Genomic DNA, 27,712 nt, shown 5'->3' on the forward strand with positions numbered 1-27,712 from the left:
TTAGCAATTCATGTTGTTTTTCAATACACAAATTTTAATTTTTAATGCAACATGAACAAATCTTAACTACAAGTGTTAGCTACCTTTCTCCAGCATTATAGTCATAAATGTTTTATATTTAGTAAAAGCATACAGAATTTCTAAACCTTGTAAACCATGTGTAATGTAGACTAATAAGTGTAAACCAAGAAAAAGTGAGGTTTTCATATGTGAAGACATATTTTAGAACCCAACTTGAAATAAATTCATTAACATGCATATTGCAAAGGTCACTCACCAACATGTTTGTCGTTTGCAGTTGTACATAGAGAACAAACTACAGAAATTCACACTGGAATATTTTTATTTATTTATTTATTTGACAGATAGAGTTAGACAGTGAGAGAGAGACAGAGAGAAAGGTCTTCCTTCCGTTGGTTCGCCCCCAAAATGGCCGCTACAGCTGGTGCTGCGCCGATCCGAAGCCAGGAGCCAGGTGCTTCCTCCTGGTCTCCCATGTGGGTGTAGGGCCCAAGGACCTGGGCCACCCTCCATTGCCTTCCCAGGCCACAGCAGAGAGCTGGACTGGAAGAGGGGCAACCGGTACAGAATCCGGCGCCCATATGGGATGCTGGCGCCGCAGGTGGAGGATTATTAACCAAGTGAGCCATGGCGCTGGCCCCACACTGAAATCTTACTAAGCAGTATTATAGGGACTAACCTTAAAGGACAAATGATGGGGCTGGCGCTGTGGCATAGAAGACTAAGCCTCCACCTGCAGCACCGGCATCCCCTATGGGCTCCAGTTTGTGTCCTGGCTGCTCCTCTTCCAATCCAGCCCTCTATGCTATGTCCTGGGAAAGCAGTGGAAGACGGCCCAAGGGCTTGGGCCTCTGCTCCTGCATGGGAGATGCAGAAAAAGCTCGTGACTCCTGGCTTCAGATCAGCTCAGCTCCAGCCCTTGCAACCATTTGGGGGAGGGACCCAATGGATGGAAGACCTTTCTCTCTCTCTCTCTCTCTGTCTCCTTCTCTCTGTCTAACTCTACCTCTCAAATAAATAAGAAAAAAAAATCTTTTTTTTAAAGAAAGGACAAATGACTTATTTGAGGTCTTAAAGTAGCAATGACCAATGTAAATTAAATAACATGAGTGAAAAAAGCTACAATGTACCATAGTAACAAACTAGAAAACTGAATACTGCAAAAAAACTTTATTGGTCTGTAGAAGTTGGTTTTGGTAAACTGTTGATTACTTGTTACAGTAAATTATGAAGATTTTCATTGCAACATTATTTTCCCACACATGTGAGAATCTGGAAGCAATAATAAGCCCTTCACAAACTGTCATTTAGTGGAAACATCAACTAGCCATTTCTAAGAACTGTAAGATAATGCATATTCAAATGCATTACGCAGGTACATAGACAAACACTATCAACATTTATTAAAATAGAAGTTGTCCACTATAATCCAAAAGTTGTACTTTTGAAATTTATATTTATTAAATAAAAGTTTTCCTAAAAAAATTGAAGTTGGTTTTTAAAATGTAAGTATTGGGGCCGGTGCTGTGGTGCAGTGGGTTAATGCCCTGGCCTGAAGCGCCGGCATCCCATATGGGCACTGGTTCGTGACCCGGCTGCTCTGTTTCTGATCCAGCTCCCTGATAATGTGACTTTCAAATAAATAAATAAATCTTAAAAAAAAAAAAGGGTAAGTTACTACAGGAATTACAGTAAACACACTGCAGATGTCTTTCTGAAACCAAAATAGGGTGAACCTTATTGTGGTTCAGCCAAACAACGCATAACTCAAAATGCTGTGCAAAGGACCCTGAGTGCAATAGATAAATCACAGCATTAAAGCTCTGGTTAAGGGGCCAGTGTCCTGGCACAGCAGGTTGGGCCTCTGCCTGCAACACTGGCATCCCAGGTGGGCGCTGGTTTGAATCCCAGCTGCTCCACTTCCAGTCCAGCTCCCTGCTGATGCACCTAGGAGGGCAGTGGAGGATGGCTCAAGGACTGGGGCCCCTGCACCCATGTGGGAGACCCAGATGAAGCTCCTGTATCCTGGCTTCAGCCTGGCCCAGCTCTGGGCATTGCGAACCAGCAGATGGAAGATTTTCTCTCTCTCTCTCTCTCTCTCTCTCTCTCTCTCTCTCAATATCTAACTCTGCCTTTCAATTAAATAACTTTTTTTAAAAAAAAAAAAGCACTCTAGTTAAGCAACTGAAATAAATTAAAAAGCAATGCCCAGCATCTGTAACTTATCAATACTGTTTTAATCAAAACAAATAGAGACTTAATAATAAACTGGCCCCAACTACATTTTGGGGTGAGAGTTTTGTTTACTACTAAGAGAGAATCTTGAATATCCTTAGCAAAGCTTGAACTCATACTCATTCCTGAAGGGAACTTGGCCAGGTCTGATGATAGCCCTGTACCTCTTCACATTCTGGAAGTTCTACCCACCAAGTCATCCAGTATTGAAGCCGAATAGAGACCAAAAACACACCTTGAATAACATATACTAGATAGATGGATTCGTTTAAAAAGTGATAGGGGAATGGGGCCGGCACTGCTCCTCTTCCAGTCCAGCTCTCTGCTGTGGCCTGGGAAAGCAGTGGAGGATGGCCCAGGACCTTGGGCCCCTGCACCCGTATGGGAGACCCGGAAGAAGCTCCTCACTCCTGGTTTCAGATTGGCGCAGCTCTGGCCGTTGCAGCCAGTTGGGAAGTAAACCAGTGGATGGAAGACCTCTCTCTCTCTTTCTGCCTCTCCTTCTCTCTCTGTGTAATTCTGACTTTCAAATAAATAAATAAATCTTAAAAAAAAAAAGTGATATGGACTGGTGCTGTGGGTAAAGCCACCACCTGCAGTGCTGACATCCCATATGGGCGCCGGTTCTAGTCCCAGTGCTCTGTATCTGATCCAGCTCTCTGCTAATGTGCCTAGGAAAGCAGTAGAAGATGGCCCAAGTCCTCGGGCTCCTGCACACATGTGGGAGACCCAGAAGAAGCTCCAGGCTTCAGGCTTTGGATTGGCTCAGCTCCAGCTATTGCATCCATTTGGGGAGTGAATCAGTGGGTGAAAGACCTTTCTCTCTCTCTCTCTCTCTCTCTCTCTCTCTCCACCTCTACCTCTCTGAAACCCTGCCTATCAAATAAAAAAAAATCTTTTTTTTTTAAAAAGTGATAAATGTAAATCATAAACTCCAATGCACTCATGAAGGCACACCTATTTTATGTTACATAAAAATCTGCACAGTGGCCAGCGCTGTGGCTTAACAGGCTAATCCTCCGCCTTGCGGCGCCGGCACACCGGGTTCTAGTCCCAGTTGAGGCACTGGATTCTATCCTGGTTGCCCCTCTTCCAGGCCAGCTCTCTGCTGTGGCCCGGGAAGGCAGTGGAGGATAGCCCCAGTCCTTAGGCCCTGCACACGCATGGGAGACCAGGAGAAGCACCTGGCTCCTGGCTTCGGATCAGCGAGATGCGCCGGCCACGGTGGCCATTGGAGGGTGAACCAACGGCAAAAAGGAAGACCTTTCTCTCTGTCTCTCTCTCTCACTATCCACTCTGCCTGTCAAAAAAAAAAAAAAAAATCTGCACAGTGCCAACTGTTTGTGTTAACCATACATTCGACCCAGGAAAGCTGATGAGTGGGATTTCTTGCAGTTAGTTACTACCCTGGATACAAAACAATTATGTGCAAACTGCAAGGTCCCCCGGATAGCAGTTAGAGTTTATATACAGAAAGATGTCACTCGGACGAAACGGGCAGAGATGGAATTTCCAGAGCTTACAACACAGGCGCCTGCTCCCTGGCCTTTTTCCCTGTGGACAGTTTGCCTCCTTTATTCCAGGTCTCACTCTCCCACTGTCCAGATGTCTAAATGATCTTTCCCACATTGGACTCCATCACAGGCTTTTGCGCTTGCCTTTGTAAATAACACAGACTACTTTTGTGCCAATATCAGGCCTTTGTGGCTCTGGACTTCCTGTTTTCCTCTTTGAGTTTAATTTCCAAGTAGCAGGTTTACTGTGTCACTTCTCACACGGTGAGTTTCCAACTTATTTACCCAGTTACCCAGTTTAACAAGGGTGAACCTGTCTCATGACATCATGAACTAAAATACATGCAGTGCACCTCTGTAGTAGCCGGCAGTTGATGTCCTAAACCTCTCTTGCCCAGCACTGTCCCATACTGTAACTTTAGCCTGATCTCCATCCACTGAAATTGTTTTCACCTTCAATTCCATACCTGTTGTGGCTGTGAGTTCTGGATCAGAGGTATCATCTGTGAGCCCCAAGTGCAGGCTGCACTTCACCGCCCCATTCTGGCAGATGATGAGGTTCCTGGGGGTGGTCGGCGTGTCCTCTCCATCCTGACCCTGCTCTGAGCCCCGCTGGCTGTCCCTGGCTGCCTCCCGTTTCACTAGGATGGTTCCTAAGTTTTAAATCCTGCGTCATCCTGAGTAGCGCGATGAAGTCGTATATGCCGTCTGTGCTAGCCAGCTTTTCATTACTGTAAGAATACCTGAAAGGAGCCATTTAGGAGGGGGGAAGCTTTATTGCAGCTCACAATTGGGAGTCCAAGACTGGGTGGCCCCAGCAGTCTGGCGTCTGATGGGGGCTGGCCATGGTCCAGCTTGTCCACAAGGAGCAGCACTCCCGTGGTCTGTCCATACAGTGCCTGCAGGATCCGAGCAGGGGGCGCCACCCTAGCAACTGCATCCAAAAACCCTAACTCTACATGCTGTGGTCGGATCAAAATTCCACCTGAATCCATTAACCATTAATCCATTAACCATTAATGTAATTTGGGGATTTAAATATCTGCTTGAGTTGGAGGAGCCAAATCCGGTTCAAACCATCACACCACCCTATTCCCACGTCCCTTAGTTACCTCATAGCTGTCTCAGCTGTCAGATTGGTTGTCCTGGTATTGTAGCGCATAAGTTCATGTAACCCTTATTTTACTTAGTAATGGCCCCGAAGCACAGGACTAGTGATGTTGGTCATTTGGCTGTGCCAAAGAGAAGAACTGAAGTGCTTCCTGGAAGTGAACAGGTGTGTAAGTAAAGGAAAACACCTGGCACAGATGGGGCTTAGTACAGCCATGGTTTCAGGCGCCTGCTGGGGGCTTCCGCATGGGTCAGTCTCAGACACCAGGGGACTGCTGTATGTATGGCACACCTGGTGTGTGTCAATCATTCCATTCATTAGACTTTACACCTTGATTGTTCCATCACCTGGTATAGTACCTGGCACAAGCAGACTGCCAATAATTGTGACCTGGATTAAGTTGATGGGAAGTCATTCTGATGCCTTTCCACTCCTAGATTCTGTAATTTATTTAATGCTCCCGCCCAGGTGTGTGTTTTGATGAAGGTGAGACCCTGGTCTGAAGGATCTACCTAACTGGGTAGACCAGTTCTGGGAACTGCGACCTCCGGAACCCCACACGGGAATTGGCTCTCGGGCCTAAAGGGAGCATCATGTTCCCTCTCTGGCATCCACACCGGGGAGGTTCTGAGAGTCCCGGTACATGAAAGCAGGTGTCCCTGCAGTACTCAGAAATGTGACAGTGCTGGTGCAAATCCAGTTAATTGTAAACCCAAAATAATGGGGAGCTGGTGTTGTGGTATAATGGGGTAAGCCGCCTCAAGTGACACCAGCATCCTATATCAGGGCACTGGCTTGAGCCCTGTGACTCTGCTTCTGATCCAGCTTCCTGCTAGTGCACCTGGGAGAGGGCAGGGGAGATGCCACCCATGTGGGAGACCTGGACGGAGTTTCAGGTTCCTGGCTTCCATCTGCCCTGGTCCCAGCCATTGCAACCATTTGGGGAGTGAACCAGCATATAGGAAATCTCTCTCTCTCGCTCTCTCTCTCTCTCTCTCTGTCTCTTACTCTGCCTTTCAAACAAAGAAATCTTCTTTTAAAACCCTCAAAATAACGCACATTGGTATCTCCATGGAGTTGATATTTAATCACGTTGTCACTCTGTTTGTCAGATCCCCGGTGGAGGGCACTAGGGGACTTTACTTTCTTAGAACAGGTGTGTTTTTTTTTTTTTTTGCCTTAAGGATTGCGTTGACATCCCGTGTTACAAATAGATTTTTGTCTTAAGAGTTTTAGGCAAAGATGAGATGCTAAGTGGTATTTCTTTCAGTTTGACATCAATAATTTTTCATAGATGCTTTCAAAACTTTCAGTTTTCACTTCATTTTGAAGGGGGAATCTACGTGTGCATTTTTGCTTTAAAAATGAAATCTTTGCTTAATATATACTGAACTGATCTTCTGTATATAAAGAGAATTGAAAATGAATCTTGATGTGAATGGAAGGGGAGAGGGAGTGGGAAAGGGGAGGGTTGCGGGTGAGAGGGAAGTTATGGGGGGGGGGAAGCCATTGTAATCCATAAGCTGTACATTGGAAATTTATATTCATTAAATAAAAGTTAAGAAAAAAAATGTAACACCAGTAATGTTTGACATTTGTATATTTTTCCCAGCATGCTTATTGGAACTGATTGAAAGTTGTAGGCATGCATTGTTTCCAGTGCCTTCATCTCCAGAGTCTGCCGAGATAGCTGTTCCATAAGACGTCAGGAGAAAAGTTCAGATTTGCAAAGCATTTGTCACTTCCTCCCGCACTGCTAATTTATTTAGGAGCCATTTATTTCCAGCACCCACGTCTGCCAGGCTGTAGACGTATGTCACGTCGGATCCATAAATCCCTAAGTGTTAATAGCACTGTAAGTAGCTTGGAGTCTGTCTTTGGCATCTAGCTCTTCTCTGGAAAGTCCTAACCCAGACCTTCTGTCCTTTCCTAAATGGCACCAGTGCTTCTGCTCTTCTGCTGGACAAATATTTCTACGAGAAATTCCCATCAGTTCTCCAGGAAGACACTGCAGTGTTTCAGCTGGTGCTGGGCGTGACCTGCCCGAGGGGTTTCCCACCTGAAGAGGTGGCGGCAGGGATAACCAAATTCAATCATGGTTTCATAAAAATATGCTGCTGTGTTTTCCTGATCGGGCTAAACTTCCTTTCCCTCCTGGAAGAGTGAGGTAATTTTTGGCTTTAATTATTAATCTCTCTTCGTTTTGTTTGGTGCAGGCATGGATGGGAAGAAATGCAGTGTGTGGATGTTTCTACCTCTTGTATTCGCTTTGTTTACCTCAGCTGGGTTATGGATAGTGTGAGTATTTTCTTACTTCATGATTTCCAGAACCCGGGGCAGTGAGTGTAGATAAAATGTTAATGAAGTTTTGATAGTATATGCTTTCTCTCTGTGTACGTATGTATAAATGTTTTAAAATAATATAGTTACTCATTCAACCTTGCGGAAGCCTCCATTTCTTTTCCCATCGTCTCTTATCCAAAATAAGTCACGAAGATGAGTAATAGATTACACGCAGAAAGGAGGTGGTGACAAAGTCTGTGTGTATTTTGTGCTCACATGTGTTGCAGTGAACATTCTGTAAACATTACTTGAAATCCCTGCTTGCAAGATTTTCTTACTGGACACTGACATGCTAGGGAATCTGTTCAGAGTCCGGCTTCCTGTGACTGGGTCAGATAAGTTTGTAAAATGAATATCATCATATTGGAAATCTTCACTTGCTGCAAAATATTCCCACACTTGAGTTTTTTAAGTGATGGTCAGTTTAAGAAAATGTCCTTAGTTCCTTGAAGGCCAATAAGGAAGGTGGAAACATTCCTGAAAAATTAAGAATTTTGAATTCTATTTTTGGTTTGTGAGGCCTATTGTTTGTTTTTCAGTTTCCATATTGTAATCACTGTTATTACTTTGAATGTGTTTTGAAAATTAAGGAAACATTGCTAATAATGGCATTTGCACTTCAAAGAACTAGGTTACCTATGACTAAAGAACTGTAGTATAAAAATATTTCCCCAGCCAGAAAAAAAATGGACATGGTTAGTGCAGTTAGTCTAATTCAGTGGGGACATGAATGATTCTGGGTTTTAAAAACGTTGCTTTCACAAATTCATCATTCTTTCTTGATAGATACTTTATAGCTGTGGAAGATGACAAAATTTTGCCACTGAATTCAGCTGAAAGGTAAAGTTTATCTCTGGGTAACTTACTGCTCCTCAGAAGGTTCAGCTAAAGCTTTGCCTCTGGCAAGGTTAAACGACACAAACACCTACAGTGTAACCTGAGCTTCTGTGTTTCTGTCATGCAGGAAACTGGGGGTGAAGCACGCGCCATATATAAGGTAACCCGATGATCCTTTGCGGCGTCCTGGGGAGAGCTGGGAGGGACTTAGACGTTGACAAAGTCATGGTGAAACATTTCGCCTTTCTCAAGTATTGCAGGTGACGACCCCCCTGCAAGCTGTGTGTTCAGTCAGGTGATGAACATGGCGGCGTTCCTAGGTAAGAGAGCGCAGCGTCTTCTCTGTTGCGTTTCTAATTCTCCCAGACCCGGATGAGAACGCCCGTGGGCTGAGCGGGTGATGTAGTGTCCCGTGGTGTCGGGGCGCTGGAGCCAGCTCTGTGTTCTCAGAGTCTTTTTTTTCTCCCAAACCCTCTCAGGTTCACCCTGCTTGCCTCACATTTCTTCTTCCCTTCACCATAGTTATCATTCTAGCTACTTGTGATTTTATTTCTTTTGCTGCATGAAAAAATAAATTTTGTGTGCTATAAAATCCCATATGAGAGTATAATATGGTGCAGTCTGTTTGCCTAGAGAAAAATGCCTTAGTGATTCCTTTACTGGCATAGATGAAAACACACACACACACACACACACACACCCCGAGGCTTTGTGATAAATATTGGGGTATATAGATATTGTTTTTAAACCTAAAGGTCAACATTCCTATAAAGATGATGGACGCTCTCTCCTGCGTGTGTGTACACACCAAGCTGACAAGTGAAGAAATCGGTTTAAAAAAGAGAGAGAAGGGGCTGGCGCTGTGGCACAGCAGGTTAACATCTTGGCCTGAAGCGCCGGCATCCCTTATGGGTGCCAGTTCAAGTCCCAGCTGCTCCACTTCTGATGTAGCTCTCTGCTATGGCCTGGGAAAGCAGTCCAAGATGGCCCAAGTCCTTGGAACCCTGCACCTGCGTGGGAGACCTGGAAGAGGCTCCTGGCTCCTGGCTCCTGGCTTCAGATTGGCACAGCTCCAGCCATTGCCGCCAATTGGGGAGTGAACCATTGGATGGAAGACCTCTCTCTCTCTCTCTCTCTCTCTCTGCCTCTCCTTCTCTCTCTGTGTAACTCTGACTTTCAAGTAAATAAATAAATCTTTTAAAAAAGAGAACTTTACTACTCATATATGCCCCAGTTCCACACTTTTTCATCAGGGCCTAAAGCCCTCCTTTAGCATCCTGTTCTTTTTTTTATTATTATTATTTGTTTTGACAGGCAGAGTGGACAGTGTGAGAGAGAGAGACAGAGAGAAAGGTCTTCCTTTTTGCCGTTGGTTCACCCTCCAATGGCCGCTGCGGCTGGTGCACCGCGCTGATCCAAAGCCAGGAGCCAGGTGCTTCTCCTGGTCTCCCATGTGGGTGCAGGGCCCAAGCACTTGGGCCATCCGCCACTGCCTTCCCGGGCCACAGCAGAGAGCTGGCCTGGAAGAGGGGCAACCGGGATAGAATCCAGCACCCCGACCGGGACTAGAACCCGGTGTGCCGGCGCTGCAAGGCGGAGGATTAGCCTATTGAGCCGCGGCGCCGGCAGCATCCTGTTCTTGTTCTGTGAGGGCATCTGTGACCCCCTCAGTCCTCTGGAGCAGGTGGGAACCCAACCCACCCTCCACCTTGTACACTTGTACACTAAATCCTCAAGCCCTTGCTTTCCCAAGGCCTTTTGTGTGTTTGTTTAAAGATGTATTTGTTTATTTTGAAAGTCAGAGAGAGAGAGAATCTTTCATATGCTGTTTTAATTACCAAATGGCTGCAGCAGCCAGGGCTGGGCCAGGCTGAAGCCAGGAGCCAGGAGCTTCTTCTGGATCTCTCACATGGGTGGCAGGGTCCTAAGTACTAGGACCATCTTCCACTGCTTTCCCAGACACATTAGCAGGGAGCTGGATTGAGTGGGGCAGCTGGGACATGAACCAGTGCCCATGTGGGATGTTGGCGTCGCCGGCAGAAACTTTACCCACTACACCACTATGCCAGTCCCTCCCAGCGCCTTTCAAAGGGTCAGCCAGCTGTCACCATTGCTGTGCCACTGCCAGGGGACCAGGGACAGCTCACCATTTCCAGTGGTTCTGGAAGGGTTCTTCTGGTGGGTGAGACTTTCACTCTAAGTGAGAGATAAAGACCATGTTGCTATGTTGCTACTGTGGGAGTATTCGGCTTCAGAGGTTATTGTCCCCCAAAGAGGTGACCTGATATTCTGTCTTTATAGAAACCCCCAACTTCCCCCCCCCCCAGAAAATTCCCCAGTTATTTGTTTAATGTTTGATGCAGCGAAGGGAAGGGTTGTCATTTCACTGGAAAGTCAAGGGCCGGGGTTGGTCTCACAGGCAGATACTCATTTGGTGCAGAAAGATCAGAATATGAGAAACATGGAGAACGTTCCCTGTCAGGTCCACGAGACCTCTCGGAACCCAGGGGAGTTCAAGGGGAAGTACACTGGAGAGCTCCCCTGCAGCTAACACTGCTTTGCTTCCTGAAAGTGTATCCCCTTTGCCTCGGCAGAAGGCATCTGGAAGGTAATGCTGTCTTTAAGGACAAGGTTAGAGCTACCCTAATCTTAAAAAAACAAACAAGCAAACAACAAAAAAAACCTGTTTATTTATTTGAAAGGCAGAGTTACAGGGAGAGGGAGAGACAGAGAGAAAGGTCTTCCATCTGTTGGTTCACACCCCAAATGACCACAACATCTGGAGCTGGGCTGATCCAAAGCCAGGAGCCAGGAACTTCTTCCGGGTCTCCCACACAGGTGCAGGAGCCCAAGCACTTGGACCATCTTCCACTACTTTCCTAGGCCATAGCAGAGAGCTGGATCGGAAGTGGAGCAGCCGGGACTAGAACCTGCACCCATATGGGATGCCAGAGCTGCAGGTGGAGGCTTGACCTACTATGCCACAATGCCAGCCCTGAGTTACCCTAATCCTTAAAGCTCTCCTCCGCCTGATTTCCCCATCCCAGAGACTCACAACGTATTGAGAAGGGTGACATGGTAGCTGCTGCACATGTGGGCGCCAGGGCCAGCCTAGGCAGTCAAGACTTGTCATAGACACTGCCTTCAGCCTCGAAGCTGCCAGGAGCTTGGTACTCACTCCTGTTTCCTACTCTCAGCACTGCTTGCCTTGGCCCATTTTGCATGACTGTCACAAAACACAGGTACTTTGTAAAGAGAAGAGGTTTACTTGGACTCACAGGTCTGGCCCAGTGTCTGCATCTGGTGCTGCCTTCTTGCTCTCAGAACCCTAAAGCTGGGCAGGGCCCCACAATGCAAAGCGACAGGGGAGCCTGTGTGTCCTGTCAGTGTGGTCTCTGTCCCTCTTCTGATAAAGCCACCCAGAGTCAGTCGTGGGGCTCCACTCTATCAGCTATCCAACCCTCTCACCCTGGTCCCTTCCAGAGACATTAAACACTGCAGTCAGCCTAAGTTTCCACCCTCTTCACACCTCCCCATGGGGATTACGTTTCAATACATGAAGCCTTGGGGGGCACTCAGCCTGCACCCAGGCCATGGCACTGCTTGTATGAAAAGGTCCAGGGAGCACGTTCATAGCAGGCTGCGGAGGAATCCATGCCTTTTAACAGCACACGAGGCCCCTAGGAGGAACCTGGAGTGGCCGGGTCAGGGCCTTTCCCAGCCCCTCGTGGTGACAACATGTAGGCCTGGAGGTTGGCATCTTCTCGTCTGATCACCCCATGGGGCACAGGAACAATAATTAACAGCCACCATTTGCAGGCCAGGCACAAGGCTCTGTACTTTGCAAATTCTGTCTCATTTAGCTGCGACACACAGGAGCCTGACTTTATATGAAAGCTGTCACCAGTGGTTTATCTTCCATTGTTTTTTGTTTTTTGGGTTTTTTTTTAGGATTTATTTATTTATTTGAAAGAGTTACACAGAGAGAGGAGAAGCAGAGAGAGACAGACAGACAGACAAGTCTTCCATCTGCTGGTTCACTCCCTAATTGGCCACAATGGCTGGAGCTGCACCGATCTGAAGCCAGGAGCCAGGAGTTTCTTCTGGGTCTCCCACATGGGTGTAGGAACCTGAGGACTTGAGCCATCTTCTACTGCTTTTCCAGGCCATAGCAGAGAGCTGGATCGAAAGTGGAGCAGCTGGGACTAGAACCGGTGCCCATATGGGATGCCAGCACTTCAGACCGGTCCCCCCATTGGGTTTTAAGGAAACCAAGGAACGTGATCGAAGCCACATATTGTTCCCTATGTATTCTTAAGAAAAATGTGTACTTCCCAGTAGTCTTTAGTGTATAATCTACAGGACACATTTGCACAGCGCCAAACTTATGGTTAACTAATTATAAAAGAATTCTGCAAAACAAAACAAGTTCCCCTCTTCCAGATGACATTTGTCACCATCTTATTCTACAGTCCTTCCTGCTCCAGCAAGAAGCAATTAAGCTTTTACTAGCTCTTGCTCGAAGGTATTGCAACATCCAGTGTTTATTCTTTATTATCTTTCATCATTTTTTAGTGCCATCTGGTAGACACAAAACTGATTAAGATTAGTGCTCAATAGGAGCCAACCCACACTTATTTATTTATCAACTCTGAGAGTTTAGAGCAAGACAAAAGAATCCGTTTACGAAAGATTCTTGCCCTCAACTGTGGATGTTCTCATCTCCCCAGGCCTGTCCCTGTTAGACCCTGGACTATTCCTTGGTGCAACCAACTTAACCTACAGTGGGCCGGCGTGGTGGCACAGCGGTTAAGAAATAACCCCCGCTGTCTATAAGTCATACTTCTTGGCAGCTGTGTGGCTTATAACTTACAGTCTTAACAGTGAGTCACTGTAGCATTTATTAAACGTAGCAAAGATCTTTTATCTTCTTGACTGACTAATCAAAAGATTCAATGTGCAATTATTCTCTTCATAGAATTAGTTATGTTCTTCGTCTTGAATCCATCGTTTGCTTACCACAGGGGGCTCGAAAATCCCAAAGCAGATTTCTTGAAAGAAATATCATTGCCTGCCCTGGGGAAGCTGTGAGGATAAAGCTAATAGCCGGATGATTTCGGGCACCTAATGGCAGCCACTCTCCCTCCCTCAGCCAAAACATATTGGCTGTCATGTTCCACCGCAGTCATAAATAGGAATTATTGATGCGTAAACAAACAACAAAATGGGGAAGAATTTGGCTCAGCATCCGTTAGAACTGCAGAGAAGGGATATTATTCTGAGTTCGGAACTTTTATAAAACCCAGAAAACCTTCACATAAAAATGTAATTTAGGAGCTGGTGATGTGGGTAAAGCTGCTGCCTGCAGTGCCAGCGTCTCATACGGTTTCAGTTTGAGTCCTGGCTGCTGCACTTCCAATCCAGCTCTCTGTTGTGGCCTGGGAAAGCAGTAGAAGATGGCCCAAGTCCTTGGGCTCCTGCACCTACCTGGGAGACCCAGAAGACGCTCCTGCTCCTGGTTTTGGATTGGCGCAGCTCTGGCCGTTGCGGCCATCTGGAAGGTGAACCAGCAGATGGAAGATTCTCTCTCTCTCTCTCTGCCTCTGCCTCGCTGTAACTCTGCCTTTCAAATAAATAAATAAATCTTTTTAAAAAATGTAATTTAGAAGAATCAGCAATTTGTGCTCTTTTTAAATAGGGCAATTAAATAGGGGGGCATTTGTATAGGAAAAGACTTCTAAATATCAAAAAGAACAAAGCAGAGAGGGGGGCATTGCTGGTTAAGCCTCCACCTGCGATACCTCCACCCATCCCTTATGGGTGCCCCTTTGAGACCCAGCTGCTCCACTTCTGATCCAGCTACCTGCTAATGTGCCTGGGAAGCAGTAGAAAATTGCCCAAGTGCTTGGGCCCCTGCACCCACGTGGGAGACCTGGAATAAGCTACAGGCACCTGCTTTGGCCTGGCCGTTGTGGCTGTTTGGGGACCGAACCGGTGAATGGAAGATCTCTCTCTCTCTCTCTCTTTCTCTCTCTCTCTCTCCCCCTCTCCCCCTTCCTCCCTTCCTCCCTCCCTGTCTCCCTCCCGTCCTCTCTCTGTAACTCTGCCTTTCAAATAAATAAAATCTTTTTTTTAAAAAAAAGGACAAAGGAGGCCCTGGCTCAATATGCTAATCCTCCTCCTGCGGCGCCAGTACCCTGGGTTCTAGTCCCAGTCGGGGCGCCGGATTCTGTCCCGGTTGCTCCTCTTCCAGTCCAGTTCTCTGCTGTGGCCCGGGAGTGCAGTGGAGGATGGCCCAAGTGCTTGAGCCCCCTGCACCTGCATGGGATACCAGAAGGAAGCACCTGGCTCCTGGCTTTGGATCAGCGTGGTGCGCCGGCCACAGCGGCCGTTGAGGGGTGAATCAACGGAAAAGGAAGACCTTTTTCTCTGTCTCTCTCACTGTCCACTCTGCCTGTCAAAAAAAAAAAAAAAGGTGTGGGTTTTTAAAAAATCTTTCCTAAAACAGTAAAATGTAAAATTGTTGATAAAACTAAAAAAAAAATCTATTGATCAGCCTATGAATGGTAAAAGTTGGTCAATCTATATAAATGTACCTTTAAAATTGTACTTCTGCCTAAAAATGTTTTTCAAGAAGGTATAATTAAATCACGGCTTGGTTTTTAAATGGACTTTGTGGGACAGATGTTGTGGAGTAACGGGTTAAACTGCTGCCTGTGATGCCAGAATCCCATGTGGGCACCAGTTCAAGTCCCTGCTGCTCCACTAACAATCAAGCTCCTTGCTAATTGCCTGGGAAAGCGGAGGAAGATGGCCCAAGGGCTTGGTCCCCTGAGACCCACGTGGGAGCCTGGATGAAGCTCCTGGCTTCCATTTGGTTCAGCCCTGACTGTTGTGGCCATCTGGGGAGAGAACCAGTGGATGGAAGATCTCTTTCTTTCTCTCTCCCTCTCTCTCTTCCTTTTTCCTTCTCCTTATATAATTCTCCTTTTCAAATAAAATAAATCCTTAAAATAAATAAATAAAATGGGCTTTGTTACAGGTAGTACGATTCTGCCTCCATAAAAACCTAAGTATCAATAAAATATAGAGCCAGAATCTAATCAATTATTATAATCTATAGCCTAATTAGTATATAGTCAACCATCATAATCAGTAATCTAATCAATTATTGTAGGGATGCCGTTGTAAACTTTAAGGAGTGTATGCCTCCTCTGAGCTAATGATGGAGTTCGTAGCTAAAAAGGGCACAGTGTGGTGTGTGGTGGTGTGTGGAATGCTATTCTAGAAGTTAAGCTGTTGAGTTGAATTTCTGTCTTCAAATAGGTTTCTGTTTCTTGCTTAATTTTGTCACCTGCTCATGATAAATGACTTGTCAACCACATTACAAAGGCAAAGGATAGCATTGCCGATACTGGAAGATCATACATGTCCCATGGCTGTTGGCAGCAAACGGAGGGTGCAGAGTGGCCAGTGGCTCCTTTCCCCTGGCCCCTTAGGAGCAGGTGCCTTGACTGGGTGGGGTGGGGTGAAGAACGCTCTCAGGAACTAGGATTAGGGTTTACAGCCAGCTTCCGGCATGACCCCATCCCACGCAACTACATGACCCCCAGAGTAATACTTTTCACTGGGCATCTTAATAAGACATTGAATGGGCTGTCTTGTTATCGTGTCTGTATGCCCCGAGGAAGAGCCATAGACGATTGTTTGGCAGGGATGTTCTGTTGTGCCCGGTGTTGAGCTCTCGGAGCTCAGTCTCATCGCCGCTGAGTCTGCTGACTGCTCTCAGAAGCAGAGTGCCATCTGTTGACTTAGTCCCCACTTCCTCTTCCTGTTTCCATTCTAAAAATTAGTAAGACGTTCCATTCATTCTCCTCTCTCGGGTACTTACTGGCACTCCTAGACTTCAGATACAAGGCCTAACTTGCTGCCTCAGACCATAGTTTGAGAATTGTTGTCAAGTCAAGTATTATTCATTTCCTGGCTAATAGTGGATAGTGGTTGAAACATACACTAAAAGCTCTTTTGAGGTTGAATAGTTGGAAATTTCTTTTTTTTTAAAGATTTATTTATTTATTATTTGAAAGAGTTACACAGATAGAGGAGAAGCAGAGAGAGAGAGGTCTTCCATCCGAGCTGCGCTGATCGGGAGCCAGGAGCCAGGAGTTTCTTCTGGGTCTCCCACTCGGGTGCAGGGGCCCAACGACTGCTTTCCCAGGCTGTAGCAGAGAGCTGGATCAGAAGCGGAGCAAGCAGGGACTCAAACTGGCGCCCATATGGGATGCTGGCACTTTAGGCCAGGGCGTTAACCTGCTGTGCCACAGCACTGGCCCCTGAACTTTGATAAGTCATCATTTATCTCTGCTTTTGTTCCAAAATCCAAGTACAGGTCAAGTTTTCTATCAGTTTTTGATCAGAGGTGCTGGGGATAGAAAGCTCAGAGAGCTGAACGTCACAGCGTACTTAGGAAATGCAGCATTGCGGGTGTGTTTTCTTTATCAGTGACTACTGATAAGGGCCCAGAATCTCGGTAAAACTTTCACAAATCATTACCAACTCAGTGGCTGACCAAATAGGGACTAAATAGTGTACTTCCTGAACTTGTAATTGTCTTCCCTGATGAATGTCAATGTCAAAATAAATTCTGGGTAATTAGTAAGTAACATTTCCATCTGTAAATTAATTGCCAGTGCTTTTTCATCATTTATAGACTGACTTCGCCCAGATTTTTGTGTAGATATGAAAATATCTCTGCATTAAGCAGTTAATCAAACGTGATCCTTAGATTAGTGGCTTCATTCATGGACAGTCCCAAGGTTGCCACTAGAAGTCACGTTTGACATCTGTTAACTTCTTTCATTCTCCTGTCAAACTCTCAGATACCAATTTCCTTCCAAAGATGGAATGGTCTTTTAAGATGAATCATTAATATCATCTGCAAGAATTCAGTTTTCTTGGTTTGCCAAGCATGGTGTTTGGTTACATGCCCAACTCCCAGATCTGTGTTAAAACCACATTGCACAAGTGCGATTACTATTACTGCCGTAATTCGGATGAACTGTCTTCATCCTTCGACAAGGAACTCCCACGGGTAGACTCAAAGGGAAGGGAGCATAAACTGGTGCTAAAGGCCTTTGTACGCTGTCCTTTTTCTCCTTCCTATCCCCAGGAATGGCTTCTGGCCCAGAGAGCGGCAGGTTTCTCTGAGTGCGGTACCCTTGTCGTCTCTATACTGTGTTTTCGACCCTGTTTGTCCTAGCGCTGCTCTGAGTTAAAGGGCAGTGGGATCAGGGAATTCCTGTGCTGTCGTCTTGGCTGTGCGCCGTGCCTCCGCAGTCTCTCCTGAGCAGGCTGTCCTGTGCTGACCTTGTTTTAGAAAACTCTGAGCACAGCACTGTTAGCAATCCATCAGCCTTGCCTCATCCCCTGGGAGCACTGCTGCGCGAGTCCTCTCGGCCACTCTGCTCCCCTCCAGGTAGGAGTAATAAAATGTCTAAATGATCTCCAGCATCGCCTGGAAGCCTTCTTTGAAAAAATCACCTGTCCCTTCAGAGCCCTAAAATGGACTGAGGTGAGAAGTGGAATTCTGCACATTGTGGCTTTGGCACGCTGCCTCGTAGTCGAGATGATTGAAATGTTTTAATTTTAGGATTCTGCTTTATTCCTAGCCCTTGTGGTCGCTGTTCTGCGCTTCATACAACTGAAACCAAAGGTTTTAAACCCGTGGCTGAACATCAGTGGACTGGTGGCGCTGTGTCTGGCCTCCTTTGGAATGACCTTACTTGGTAATTTTCAGGTACCTCACCTTGGCCTTTTACCTCCTTCTCACACTGGTCAGGCCTTCAGCTGTCTGAGTGTCACAGCCCCTGCTGTCAGATCGTGTAATTTTGCCTGTGCCTTCCACAAGAATTAGGAACACTGGCTCCTAATATACACAGGTTCTCCAGCTGTCAGCACTTAGGGTCTTTCAGCCTGGTCTCCCTGTGAGTTCTCCCTACACGTGTGAGGGTGCTGCTAGGGATAGGAGATACAGCTGTTGGGAAAATGAGCTGCTAAGGAGCTGGGTTTCTCACTAAGGATGTCAAAGTGGTTTATACTTATTTTTTCATAATAAGCTATATTCTAAGATAGCTTTCTAGAGAACAAATAGGGTCATTGCCTTCCTATAGTTACACTCTGAGCATCATTACCAGATGAAAGCTTGGATTTCAGATTAGCAAGCTCCCATGGAAGTCAAGTTTGAAAGCCCAGTCTGTTTCTCTAGAACATCTGTGATTTGTACCAAGATATGTGCTGCCTCTCCTTCCTAGGGATTTGGAAGCCCAAGGTTACAAGCTGTGAGAATAATTTCCCTTGACAGTGCCATCCTCCAGCTCTCGAGTTGAATAACTTCATTTGTAAAACAGACCAGGAGATTCCCTGCACTAGGACAGCAGTTGGATGATTTCCCTGCCTCCATTCTCTTCCGGCCATCCTCCAACCTCTGCTGTGTATACCGCTGCTAGGAACTTCCCCTTGGGGGGCTACACTACAGCATAGTGGATAGAGCCTCTGGGCATCCCATATGGATGGGGGTTTCCCATAGGTATGTTGATTGGCTTGGGGCTCATGGAGATAGCGGGGGTCTCCTGGAGACTGTTCATCTCCTTAGGGGCTCGGCCCCCTCCTCTGCTAGCTCTGGGTGGAAGACTGCAGCCACCCTGGAGGTGTGATTTAAAGTCGTGAGGTCACACAAGATGGCCTGGATCTCCTGGGACCAGTCTGACTCTCCCCAGGGGCTCAGCCCCTTCCCCTGCCAGCTCTGGGTGAAAGATCGCCCCCACCCTGAAGGTGTGACTTAAGGCCGCAAGGTCTCACACGCAGCACAAGAAGCTGTTAGTGAGGGAGATGCCAGCTGGCCTGGAGACAGGCTTTCCAGCCACAGCTGACAGTTTGCTCGTGAAGGACATTCTACCTGCGTCTGAAGGGGCCCGCGGACTCTCAGCCCCACAGGCCGGCCTCACCAGGCTCTTGATGAGTTACTGAGTACACATGTCGTTCTTTACTGAAGTCCCGGAGGAATTCCAGAGTGTGGGTTGTTTTGGTGAACAGCAAATATCCAAAACCACGAATGATGACTCTACTGAGGAAGAACACTTGCTGAACTCTCCGCGGGAGTACACAGGAAACCCTAAGAGATTTAGTTGTCTGTGGAGAAACCAGATGGCTGGTCTATGGGGTGGGAGGCAGACTGTTCAACCGATGCCCTTTTTATAGTTTTAAAAGCTTGAATCATGTAAGCATAGTCTCTGTTTTTTAAATTAAGTAAAAAAATAATTTCAGATAATAGGCAGACTGTATACCACAAGAAAAACCAATTTCTTAGAAGGGAAACTTAATTTGAAGAATCATTTTTTAAACAAGTCTTGAAAATATATTTTATATATTCAAAAATACGTTTTTGAAATATGGGAGAAATGGCCACTTTCAAAAAAGAAAGGCAAAAAAAATCCTATAGCCAAAACAATAGAAGGAATTGCGAAGGAAAAATAATACAAATGCAGTGCAGCCCTTATTTATAATATCAAACAACACAGCATCTGGAGGCAGTGGTAATTTTTTTTAAAGTATTTTCACCATGGTTTAGAAGCCGTCTCTTCAGCAGTAGACTTTATTTTCCTATATGTGTAGTTCAAAATATATGTAATTATAAAAAGTTTAAGCGACAGAGTTCTTAAGTCTCCATGGGTAATGATTTAGGGGATTTGTCTCTTACCTCTCAACTGAAATTATCCAGATGGGTCTCCTTTAGCCTGTTAACTCCGTAAAAGCCTTGACTATGACTCTTTAAAGACTGGTGTCCTTTTCTGGGTCTCTAGGTGTGGCAAAAGCTCACAGGCGCCAGGTTTTCTTAATTACTGTAGGAAAACAAAACCACAGGAGTCCCCATCGACAATGAATGAATGGGTCACGGATAGGCCCATTTTGTAGGAGAAAGAAGAGCCCGCAGGGTTTGCATCGCCTGTGCCAACTGGTGCTTCACTTGCCCAGAATTGGCCGGATTACTGGGTCTCGTTTCCTTAGCCTGGGAAACAAAGTTTGGGCTGTAAGTCTGTGGAAACTTGGACACTCCCACTGCTGGTAACTCTCCTCCTTTTTTCTTTTTCTTTTCCTACAAAGCTTTTCTGGAAAATAAGTTCAAGGAGTAAAGATCACTACTGCCAGCGTGGTTTTGCTAAGCAAATGTTTTGAAGGTTCGGGGGTAGTGCCGATTTTCCCTTCCTGCCCTCAGCGTTTGAGCCCTTTGGGAACAGACATGACAAGCCAGTGGCGATAAGGGCTGGACTCTAAAACTCTGCCCTCCTGTTATTGAGATACCTCTTTGCCTAGCTTTTCCCCCGTAGCCCAGCAGCTTCCTTGTCTCCCTTTCTAAGTGGGCCTCCGTGGGCCATTGTCTGTTCACCCCTCAGCTCACGAACGATGAGGAAATCCATAACGTGGGGACGTCCTTGACCTTCGGCTTCGGCACACTGACCTGCTGGATCCAGGCTGCCTTGACGCTCAAAGTCAACATCAAGAACGAAGGCCGGAAGGTTGGAATCCCGCGGGTCATCCTCTCGGCCCTGATCACGCTCTGTGTGGTCCTCTGTATCCTTTCCACGGGAAGAGGTTCTGTGTCGGGGAGACGGGGGTGGGGAGTTGGGGGGGGTGAGAGCACGGATACAGGTAGACGTTGCCATTGGCGGTGGCTTAGGGTGACTCACAGCATCGCAGACTCTAAAGACCGACTGGGAAAGGAAATGGGCATGACCACAAAACCTCTGCAGCAGAATCCTCATGCCAAAGAGGAGGTGGAGAACGAAAAATAAAAGGAGTTCTTCCTCTCAAGGTTGTTCCCATCTACAGGAAAGGTGCTGTGGGGTCTCCTTAGTTAGTGGCCTGAAAGTCTCCCTTTGTGAAAAATGCAGAACGCATAACCAGGAGAGAATGGTGGGTTTTTTCCCCATCTTAAAACACAGTGTTTCCTGGTGACTTCAGTAATGGCCTTGTAATTTCAACTCTTAGTGCTAAAATGAATTTGAAGGGGAAAAGACCCTTGTATGTTTCAGGAAAGTAAACTTCTTTGGAAAACAAAGTCAAGAATTGACTACGGATGTGTGTGTAGTTTGCCTAAACAAATATGTGAGGTTTCAGGCTGCTATTCATTTTCTGCCCTCCCCGCCCCCTCGCCCCAGGGTTTGAACAATTGAGAACAGGCAGAGGAGCCAGATGGGGATGGAGAATCAGCCTTTATTCCAGCTTAGCTCCGAAAGCCAAACGCTGCAGGGCTGATCTCTTGCACCCTGGGGTTGAACTTGTCCGCCCAGTAAGAAGCACAGAAATGGGGGAAAGGCAGAGTGCCTACTGCACTCAACCCCCAGCAGATGGCAGAGAGAGAGAGAATATGAGTGAGTCTTGTTAAGATGCAGCACGTGACCCCCACTGACGGTCCTACCAATGAGATCAGTCACTCATTCTGTGGGGCGGAGTAATAGAGGTATTCGCTCCAATAGTTCCTCCTCCTCAGGAAACCAGGGAAGATGGAAACCAAGGTTCCTAGGGGACAGAATGTACAGCTAACACAATTCTACATATTCATAGTAATCAACAGTATGAGAGGGTGTTCAGAAAGTTCATGGAAAATGAGGATTATGAGAGAGCTGTGCACGTGTTTAAGCAGCTTCTGCACCAAAGTAAGCTGCTCTTTCAGCTCCACGTTTCCACACACTTCTTGAGCACCTTAAAATGTTAAAAATTATTATTTACTCAATCTATTTGAGAGACAGAGAGATGGACAGAGAAAGAGAGAGAGGAGAGCTCCTATATTCTGGTTCACTCCCCAAGTACCCACAACAGCCAGGGCTGGGCCAGGCCAAACCCAGAAGCCAGGAGCTCATCAACCCAAGTCTTCTGCATGAAAGGCACGGGCCCAACTACTTGAGCCATCCCTGCTGCCTCCGGGCAGTTCATTAGCAGGAAGCTGGAACCTAGAGCAGAGCTGGGACTCACACCTGGCCACTCCAGTGTGGACCAGAGGCATCCCGAGGTGTGCTAAGCACTAGGCCGAACACGTAGCTGCAGTGTGCAACACATTATTCTACACACTTTAAAGGTATCACGCTCTTACTCCTCACTTAACAGGTAAAAACAGTAAATCACAAAGAACTTAATTTCACAAGGAAATTAATTTGCCTGTGATCACACAAATAGTATTTGGTGCATCAAGGTTGAAACTAGACCTCAGCTTTTGCTCCCTTAGCCACTGTACCATCCCACCTTAGAGTAAGGGGCTCTAAAATGCGAAAGGATTCGGCATTCAAAGACAGTCTTCAGTTGGTGGCGTGGGTGGGGTCTGGCTTCTTCCCTCATCTCCTGCCATTCAGTCATTTCATTGGTTTTCCGAAGCCCCGCAGTCACATGAGGGAACACTTAAGGCTTGAAACGTGGGCCAAAAGCTTGCCTTGTGCTAGGAACCTCATCAAACATCTTGTGATCAAAAAGACCCAGACTCTGCCAGTGTGAGACTTGGAGACTTCTCCACTCCCCATGAACTTGAGTGAGACGTTAATATTGCTTTGGCAGTATTTTAAACCCTTAGTCAGAAGCGTATGCCCAGACTCTAGTCTGAGTGTTGAGCTCACATCAAATTATTCTGAGCCGTGTTGCTTCTGAACACGTGGAAGCATTTTTAATTCCTAGGTGAAAGGATCCAGGCCTAGTCAAGACAACTAAGGTTCATTTCACCTGCTGTTTTGCTCTCTGAAAATCTCCCAAGATTTTAGATCTGAGTTCTAAAGATAGAACCAATTCTGTGGGGATATTTATAATTTTTTTAAAGATTTATTTATTTGAAAGAGTTCCAGAGAGAGAAGGAAAGGCAAATAGAGAGAAAGAGAGCTTCCATTCACTGCTTCACTCCCCAGATGGCCGCAATGACCAGGGCAAAGCCAGGAGCCAGGTCTTCCAGGCCTTCCATGTGGGTGGCAGGGGCCCAAACATTTGGGCCATTCTCCGTGGCTTTCCCAGACCATTAGCAGGGAGCTGGCTCAGAAGTGGAGCAGCCGGGTCTCGAACTGGGGCCCATTTGGGATGCTGGTGTCTTTACCCACTCCACCACGGAACCGGCCCCATATTTCTGATTTTTTTAAAGTAGACACAGTTAGACCTCCGCCTTTGGCCTTGCACTAAAACATGCTGTCAACTTGTTCCCCTTCCCACCCCGGCTCCTGCTTCCATGTATTCTTCTTCTTTTTTTTTTTTTTTTTGACAGGCAGAGTGGACAGTGAGAGAGAGATAGGGAGAAAGGTCTTCCTGTGCCGTTGGTTCACCCTCCAATGGCCGCTGCGGTTGGCATGCTGCGGCCGGCGCACCGCGCTGATCCGAAGGCAGGAGCCAGGTGCTTCTCCTGGTCTCCCATGGGGTGCAGGGCCCAAGCACTTGGGCCATCCTCCACTGCGCTCCCTGGCCACAGCAGAGAGCTGGCCTGGAAGAGGGGCAACCGGGACAGAATCCGGCGCCCCGACCGGGACTAGAACCCGGTGTGCCGGCGCCGCAAGGCGGAGGATTAGCCTGTTGAGCCACGGCGCCGGCCCAATCCATGTATTCTTTTGTTTGTGTACACACACAACACGCAGGTCCCTGGATGCTCCATAGATATTCAGGCATAGCAGTCTCAGCCATTTCTTTACTTTTTAAAAATTGCTTATTGCCATGTGGGCACAAGTTTAAATCTGATACTAGCCGTGAAGCTGGCCAGTGAAGTATTGTCTGAAAGACAATAGTGAGAATTGGAATAGGGAAAGCTGTCACCGGACACGGCTTACATGGAGGTAGTTAGCATTTTGGTATCTTTGAAATTATTCCCGCAGACGTTATGATAACCATGAACCCATAGTCATTTGCAGTGATAAAAAAAAAAAAAAAAACAAACAAAAAACAAACTTTATTTTTCTGGCCAGCTAACTGCTTTGCAGTTGTAATCTTCTTGCTAATCTCAAATCTCTTGAGCAGCTGCAGAGTTAAGGGCTGGGCGCGTGACCAGGGAGTCAGGTGCTTGTGTGAATCCGATCTCCACCAATTAATACCTATGTGAGTGACCTCAGGCAAGTTACTTACCCACTTGGCCTCAGTTTCCCTAATTGTAAGCGAACTGATGGTAGCAGGATCGCTGCGAGGATGAAGCACGATTACTCATGAAAGGACTCAGAGCGTATCTGGCGCAAAGAGCCCAGAGTGTTACCTGGGGCGGGCACTTGGCACATCAGTTAAGATGCCTCTGGGGCTGCCCACATCCCACGTCAGTGTCTGGGTCTGACTCCCGCTTGTGCTTCTGATGCAGCTTCCGGATAAAGCACACCCTGGGGAGCAGCCGGTGAGGGCTGACACTCAGGTCCCTGCCCCTCCTGTGGGACACCCAGATGAGTTTCCAGGCTCCCGGCTTTGGTCTGGCCCTGGCCTGACTGTTGTGGGCATTTGGGGAGTGAACCAGTGAATGGAATCTCTCTCTCTCTCTCTCTCTCTCTCTCTCTCTCTCTATCTCTTTAATAAAATGAAAGTAAGTAAGTTTAAAACATCTGTAATATTATTATTCATGCAAATCCCTGGGCTGGGCAAGCATGGTGAAGCTTCCAGCCGTGCCAGGCTTTGGCTGTGACCCGGCTCCGCCCTGAACGCCCCCCGGTGGCTGAGGCGCATGCTCTCCTTGACCGGTCCTCCGCAGACTTCATCCTCATGGCCCAGGACATCCACATGTATGCTGCCAGGGTGCAGTGGGGCCTGGCCATGTGCTTCCTGTCCTATTTCGGCACCCTGGCCGTGGAGTTCCGGCACTACCGCTACGAGATTGTGTGCTCCGAGGCCCAGGAGAACTTCCTGAGCTTTTCGGAGAGCCTGTCGGAGGCTTCGGAGTACCAGACCGACCAGGTGTGAGCCCGGCCGAGCTGCCTTGCCGAGGATGTGGGTGTGATGGCGACAGGGGCCCGGGAGGACACACTCACAGGACTGGATGCAGAACCATACACACACACACATACACACACATGCACACACCTGCCAAATGAGCTTTTCAGGGCAAGTTCTCTTCTTTCGATGAAGTAGCCCAAGCCCTAAGGTGTTGAAATCCACACTGTTAACACTGAAAAAATATATGCACGACAGAGCCGGAAGCCGGAAGCTTGTGCATGATCACCCGTCTGTCTCTCCCTCTCCCAGTGTTCCCTGCTCTGCCCATCCTCTTCACGTGTTTCAGACATCCTGAGCACCCTGCCGTCCAGTAGGGCGTGAGTAACACTCGCGAGAGGCGAATGACTGACTCCCGCCCTAGGCTGCCTTTCGTTCCCCAGGGCCTGGAGCTAGCGCGCAAGGAAGTTCTGGGTTTGGCAGGAATACTCTTTGAGTGGCTCATCGCGCGTCATCTAGTTGGATGGATGCTCAGTGGAGAGAACGGGACGGTGACCCCGTGTAGCCGCACGAAGGCATGACTTGGACTTTCCCACGAGTGCTCCCTTCATCTCTGTCCTGTGGTCAGCCGTGTGGCCCCAGTGGCAGGAAATGCCACCGACTGGGAGAGGGAAGTCCGCTGTTGTGAACTGGACTGAGAGCAAGAACATCTCCAAATGTGAATATTTGTTGGGACGTGGTCAGCTTGGCCTGGTGCAAAATGGGAGTGGCGAGATGGGGGGTGTGGTTTTTGCTTCCACGGTTTGCCATGTACAGTTTCTGTTTTCTGTGTCACAGTTTACCTTTTTTCATTTGTTTAAGTAACTGTCATGAGTCTCCTTAGGCCCCGTGGACAGAGATGCAGACCCAAGTGCAAGTCCACTTTGGGCTCAGCCATGCTGAAAGAGGAAAAGAAAAATGTCGCCTGCCCACTTTGCTGCTTTTATGTTTGAGGCTTAGAAGAGTCCACAGAAAAGTGGCAACAAAATATGAATATGTAGACGTAGTAAGAAGAACTCATGCTGGATGCTTACAAGAAATAGAAGTGCTTTAGGGCACTTGCTCTAACATTGAGGACTTGCCACAAGTCCAAATGAGGGGAGACTTCCTTCATAGATGTCTCTCGCCCACATCTAATATCTTTGCAGATTAAGGGCTTTTCAAACTTGGAATCTGTAGAAGTCAATTCAAAGATGGCCCTCCTAAAGACCACACTGCAGCCCAATACATAGTTTGCACCTGCTAAGCACTCAGAACTCAGACTGCGAGTGCTCTTCATAGAGAGTCAAATTCCAGATCCCCAGTGCGCTGGCGTGGGCCCAGGTGAAAGCCCTCCATGATTGCATCTTGTTTTAAGAAAACCCCAAACAGACTTGATAAGGGCCTTGGATTTCATGGCCCATCCTGGGAAAGACATTGTCACTTACCACACCCCTGAGTCAGCTGCTTGCAGAGGGGCTCATTGTTTTCACCTCTGTATCCATCCCCACCTCCTAGTACAGTGCCTGGCACATAGTAGGTGCTCAGTAAACAGCTGGTGACTAGAACCCTCGATAGTCAAAGGGTCAGAGGATCAGAGAGAAGATGGAAATGGCTGCTTCCTGGGGGGCGTAAATGGAGTCGGGAAGAGGGGAGGGGCGGTGAGAGTACCTGGAAAGTGTAAATAGGATGTGAGAAGAACCAAGCAGAGAGCATTCTCCTATGAAGCAGGCATCTTCCTGTAGATAGACCCAGGGGACATTTTAATCATTTTGAACTCCTTTTGGGTTTCCTTTATTTTTTTTTTTTCAATTTTATATTTTAAAAGTTTTATCGAAGAACAAAGATTTGTGAGGTTTCTCTTACTCTCCACAATCCGAAGTGAACAGCTTTCGGTGGTGCACCTGCACACTCTCTGAAGAGCGTATCTGGTAGCCTAGTTAGCACAATCAAGCAGTGACGGATGTGACTCGCTGGGACCTGGCCACTAAATAAACTTCTTTTATGCAGAGCTCTGATTCGTCTGTTACCCCGCCGTTGTTGCTCTGACAGTGAAGCCTGTGCGCTCTCGGCCAGGTGTGCTGAAAATGAATGTCGGGGCCACACTGGCAGGCAGGGCGTTTGCCAGCACAGCGGCCAGTTCTCAGAGTCTGGACACCAGCCACGTGCCTACAATCTGAGTGTGACGTACCGCACCTAGAGTTAGCCTCCGGTTTCTTAAGTTGAAGGCCTCAGGTTGAACTCCTCTCACTTTGGATGCCAGTTGTGCCTGCAGCCCACAGGTTAAACCTTCACTCCGCGTAGGCTGGCTGCAAAGTCCGGGGGAGGAGGGGTCCCGTGCCCCCCTCCCCAATTCAGGATCTATAGTTTGCCAGGGCAGCTCGGAGAACTCAGGAAAACACTTCGCTTCCATCTGCCGGCTTATTGTAAAGGCTGCAGCTCAGGAACAGCCACATGGAAGAGATACAGAGGGCAAGGAGGGGAGGTGGGTGGCGCCTCCAGGCCCATGGAGCCCACACACAGGCACCCAGCACCGCTGGACGTCCATCCAGTGGACATACTCCACGTCTCCTGCCCTGGAGACTACAGAGCTCCACGGGCGACTTTTCCCTTCCCCCGGGGACTTGTCACTCGGTCTTTCCACTGACTAGCCCCATCCCGAGGCTATCTGAGGGTCCCCTGCCTAACACCCCATTAGCATAGAGTCGGTGGGCCC

The 27,712-nt window shown here is 47.4% G+C and overlaps 1 protein-coding gene and 1 pseudogene across 2 annotated transcripts in view; one reads left to right on the forward strand and one right to left on the reverse strand.

Annotated features, from left to right (window-relative positions):
• TMEM150C (transmembrane protein 150C) overlaps positions 1-26,998 on the forward strand; it is an 81,479-nt gene extending 54,481 nt beyond the window's left edge. For both annotated transcript variants that reach the window (XM_062199190.1, XM_062199191.1), the window contains 7 exons: positions 7,098-7,179; positions 8,011-8,064; positions 8,189-8,221; positions 8,314-8,381; positions 17,730-17,857; positions 20,511-20,688; positions 24,800-26,998. In XM_062199190.1, the coding sequence (XP_062055174.1) occupies positions 7,100-7,179; positions 8,011-8,064; positions 8,189-8,221; positions 8,314-8,381; positions 17,730-17,857; positions 20,511-20,688; positions 24,800-25,008 (750 nt within the window). In that variant the 5' untranslated portion in view covers positions 7,098-7,099 and the 3' untranslated portion in view covers positions 25,009-26,998. The remainder of the gene's footprint in view (positions 1-7,097; positions 7,180-8,010; positions 8,065-8,188; positions 8,222-8,313; positions 8,382-17,729; positions 17,858-20,510; positions 20,689-24,799) is intronic.
• LOC133765327 (ras-related protein Rab-18-like) lies at positions 3,720-6,978 on the reverse strand (annotated as a pseudogene).
• Positions 26,999-27,712: the final 714 nt, after the last annotated feature.

The sequence above is a fragment of the Lepus europaeus genome, chromosome 8, assembly GCF_033115175.1.
Source record: "Lepus europaeus isolate LE1 chromosome 8, mLepTim1.pri, whole genome shotgun sequence".
NCBI lineage: Eukaryota > Metazoa > Chordata > Mammalia > Lagomorpha > Leporidae > Lepus > Lepus europaeus.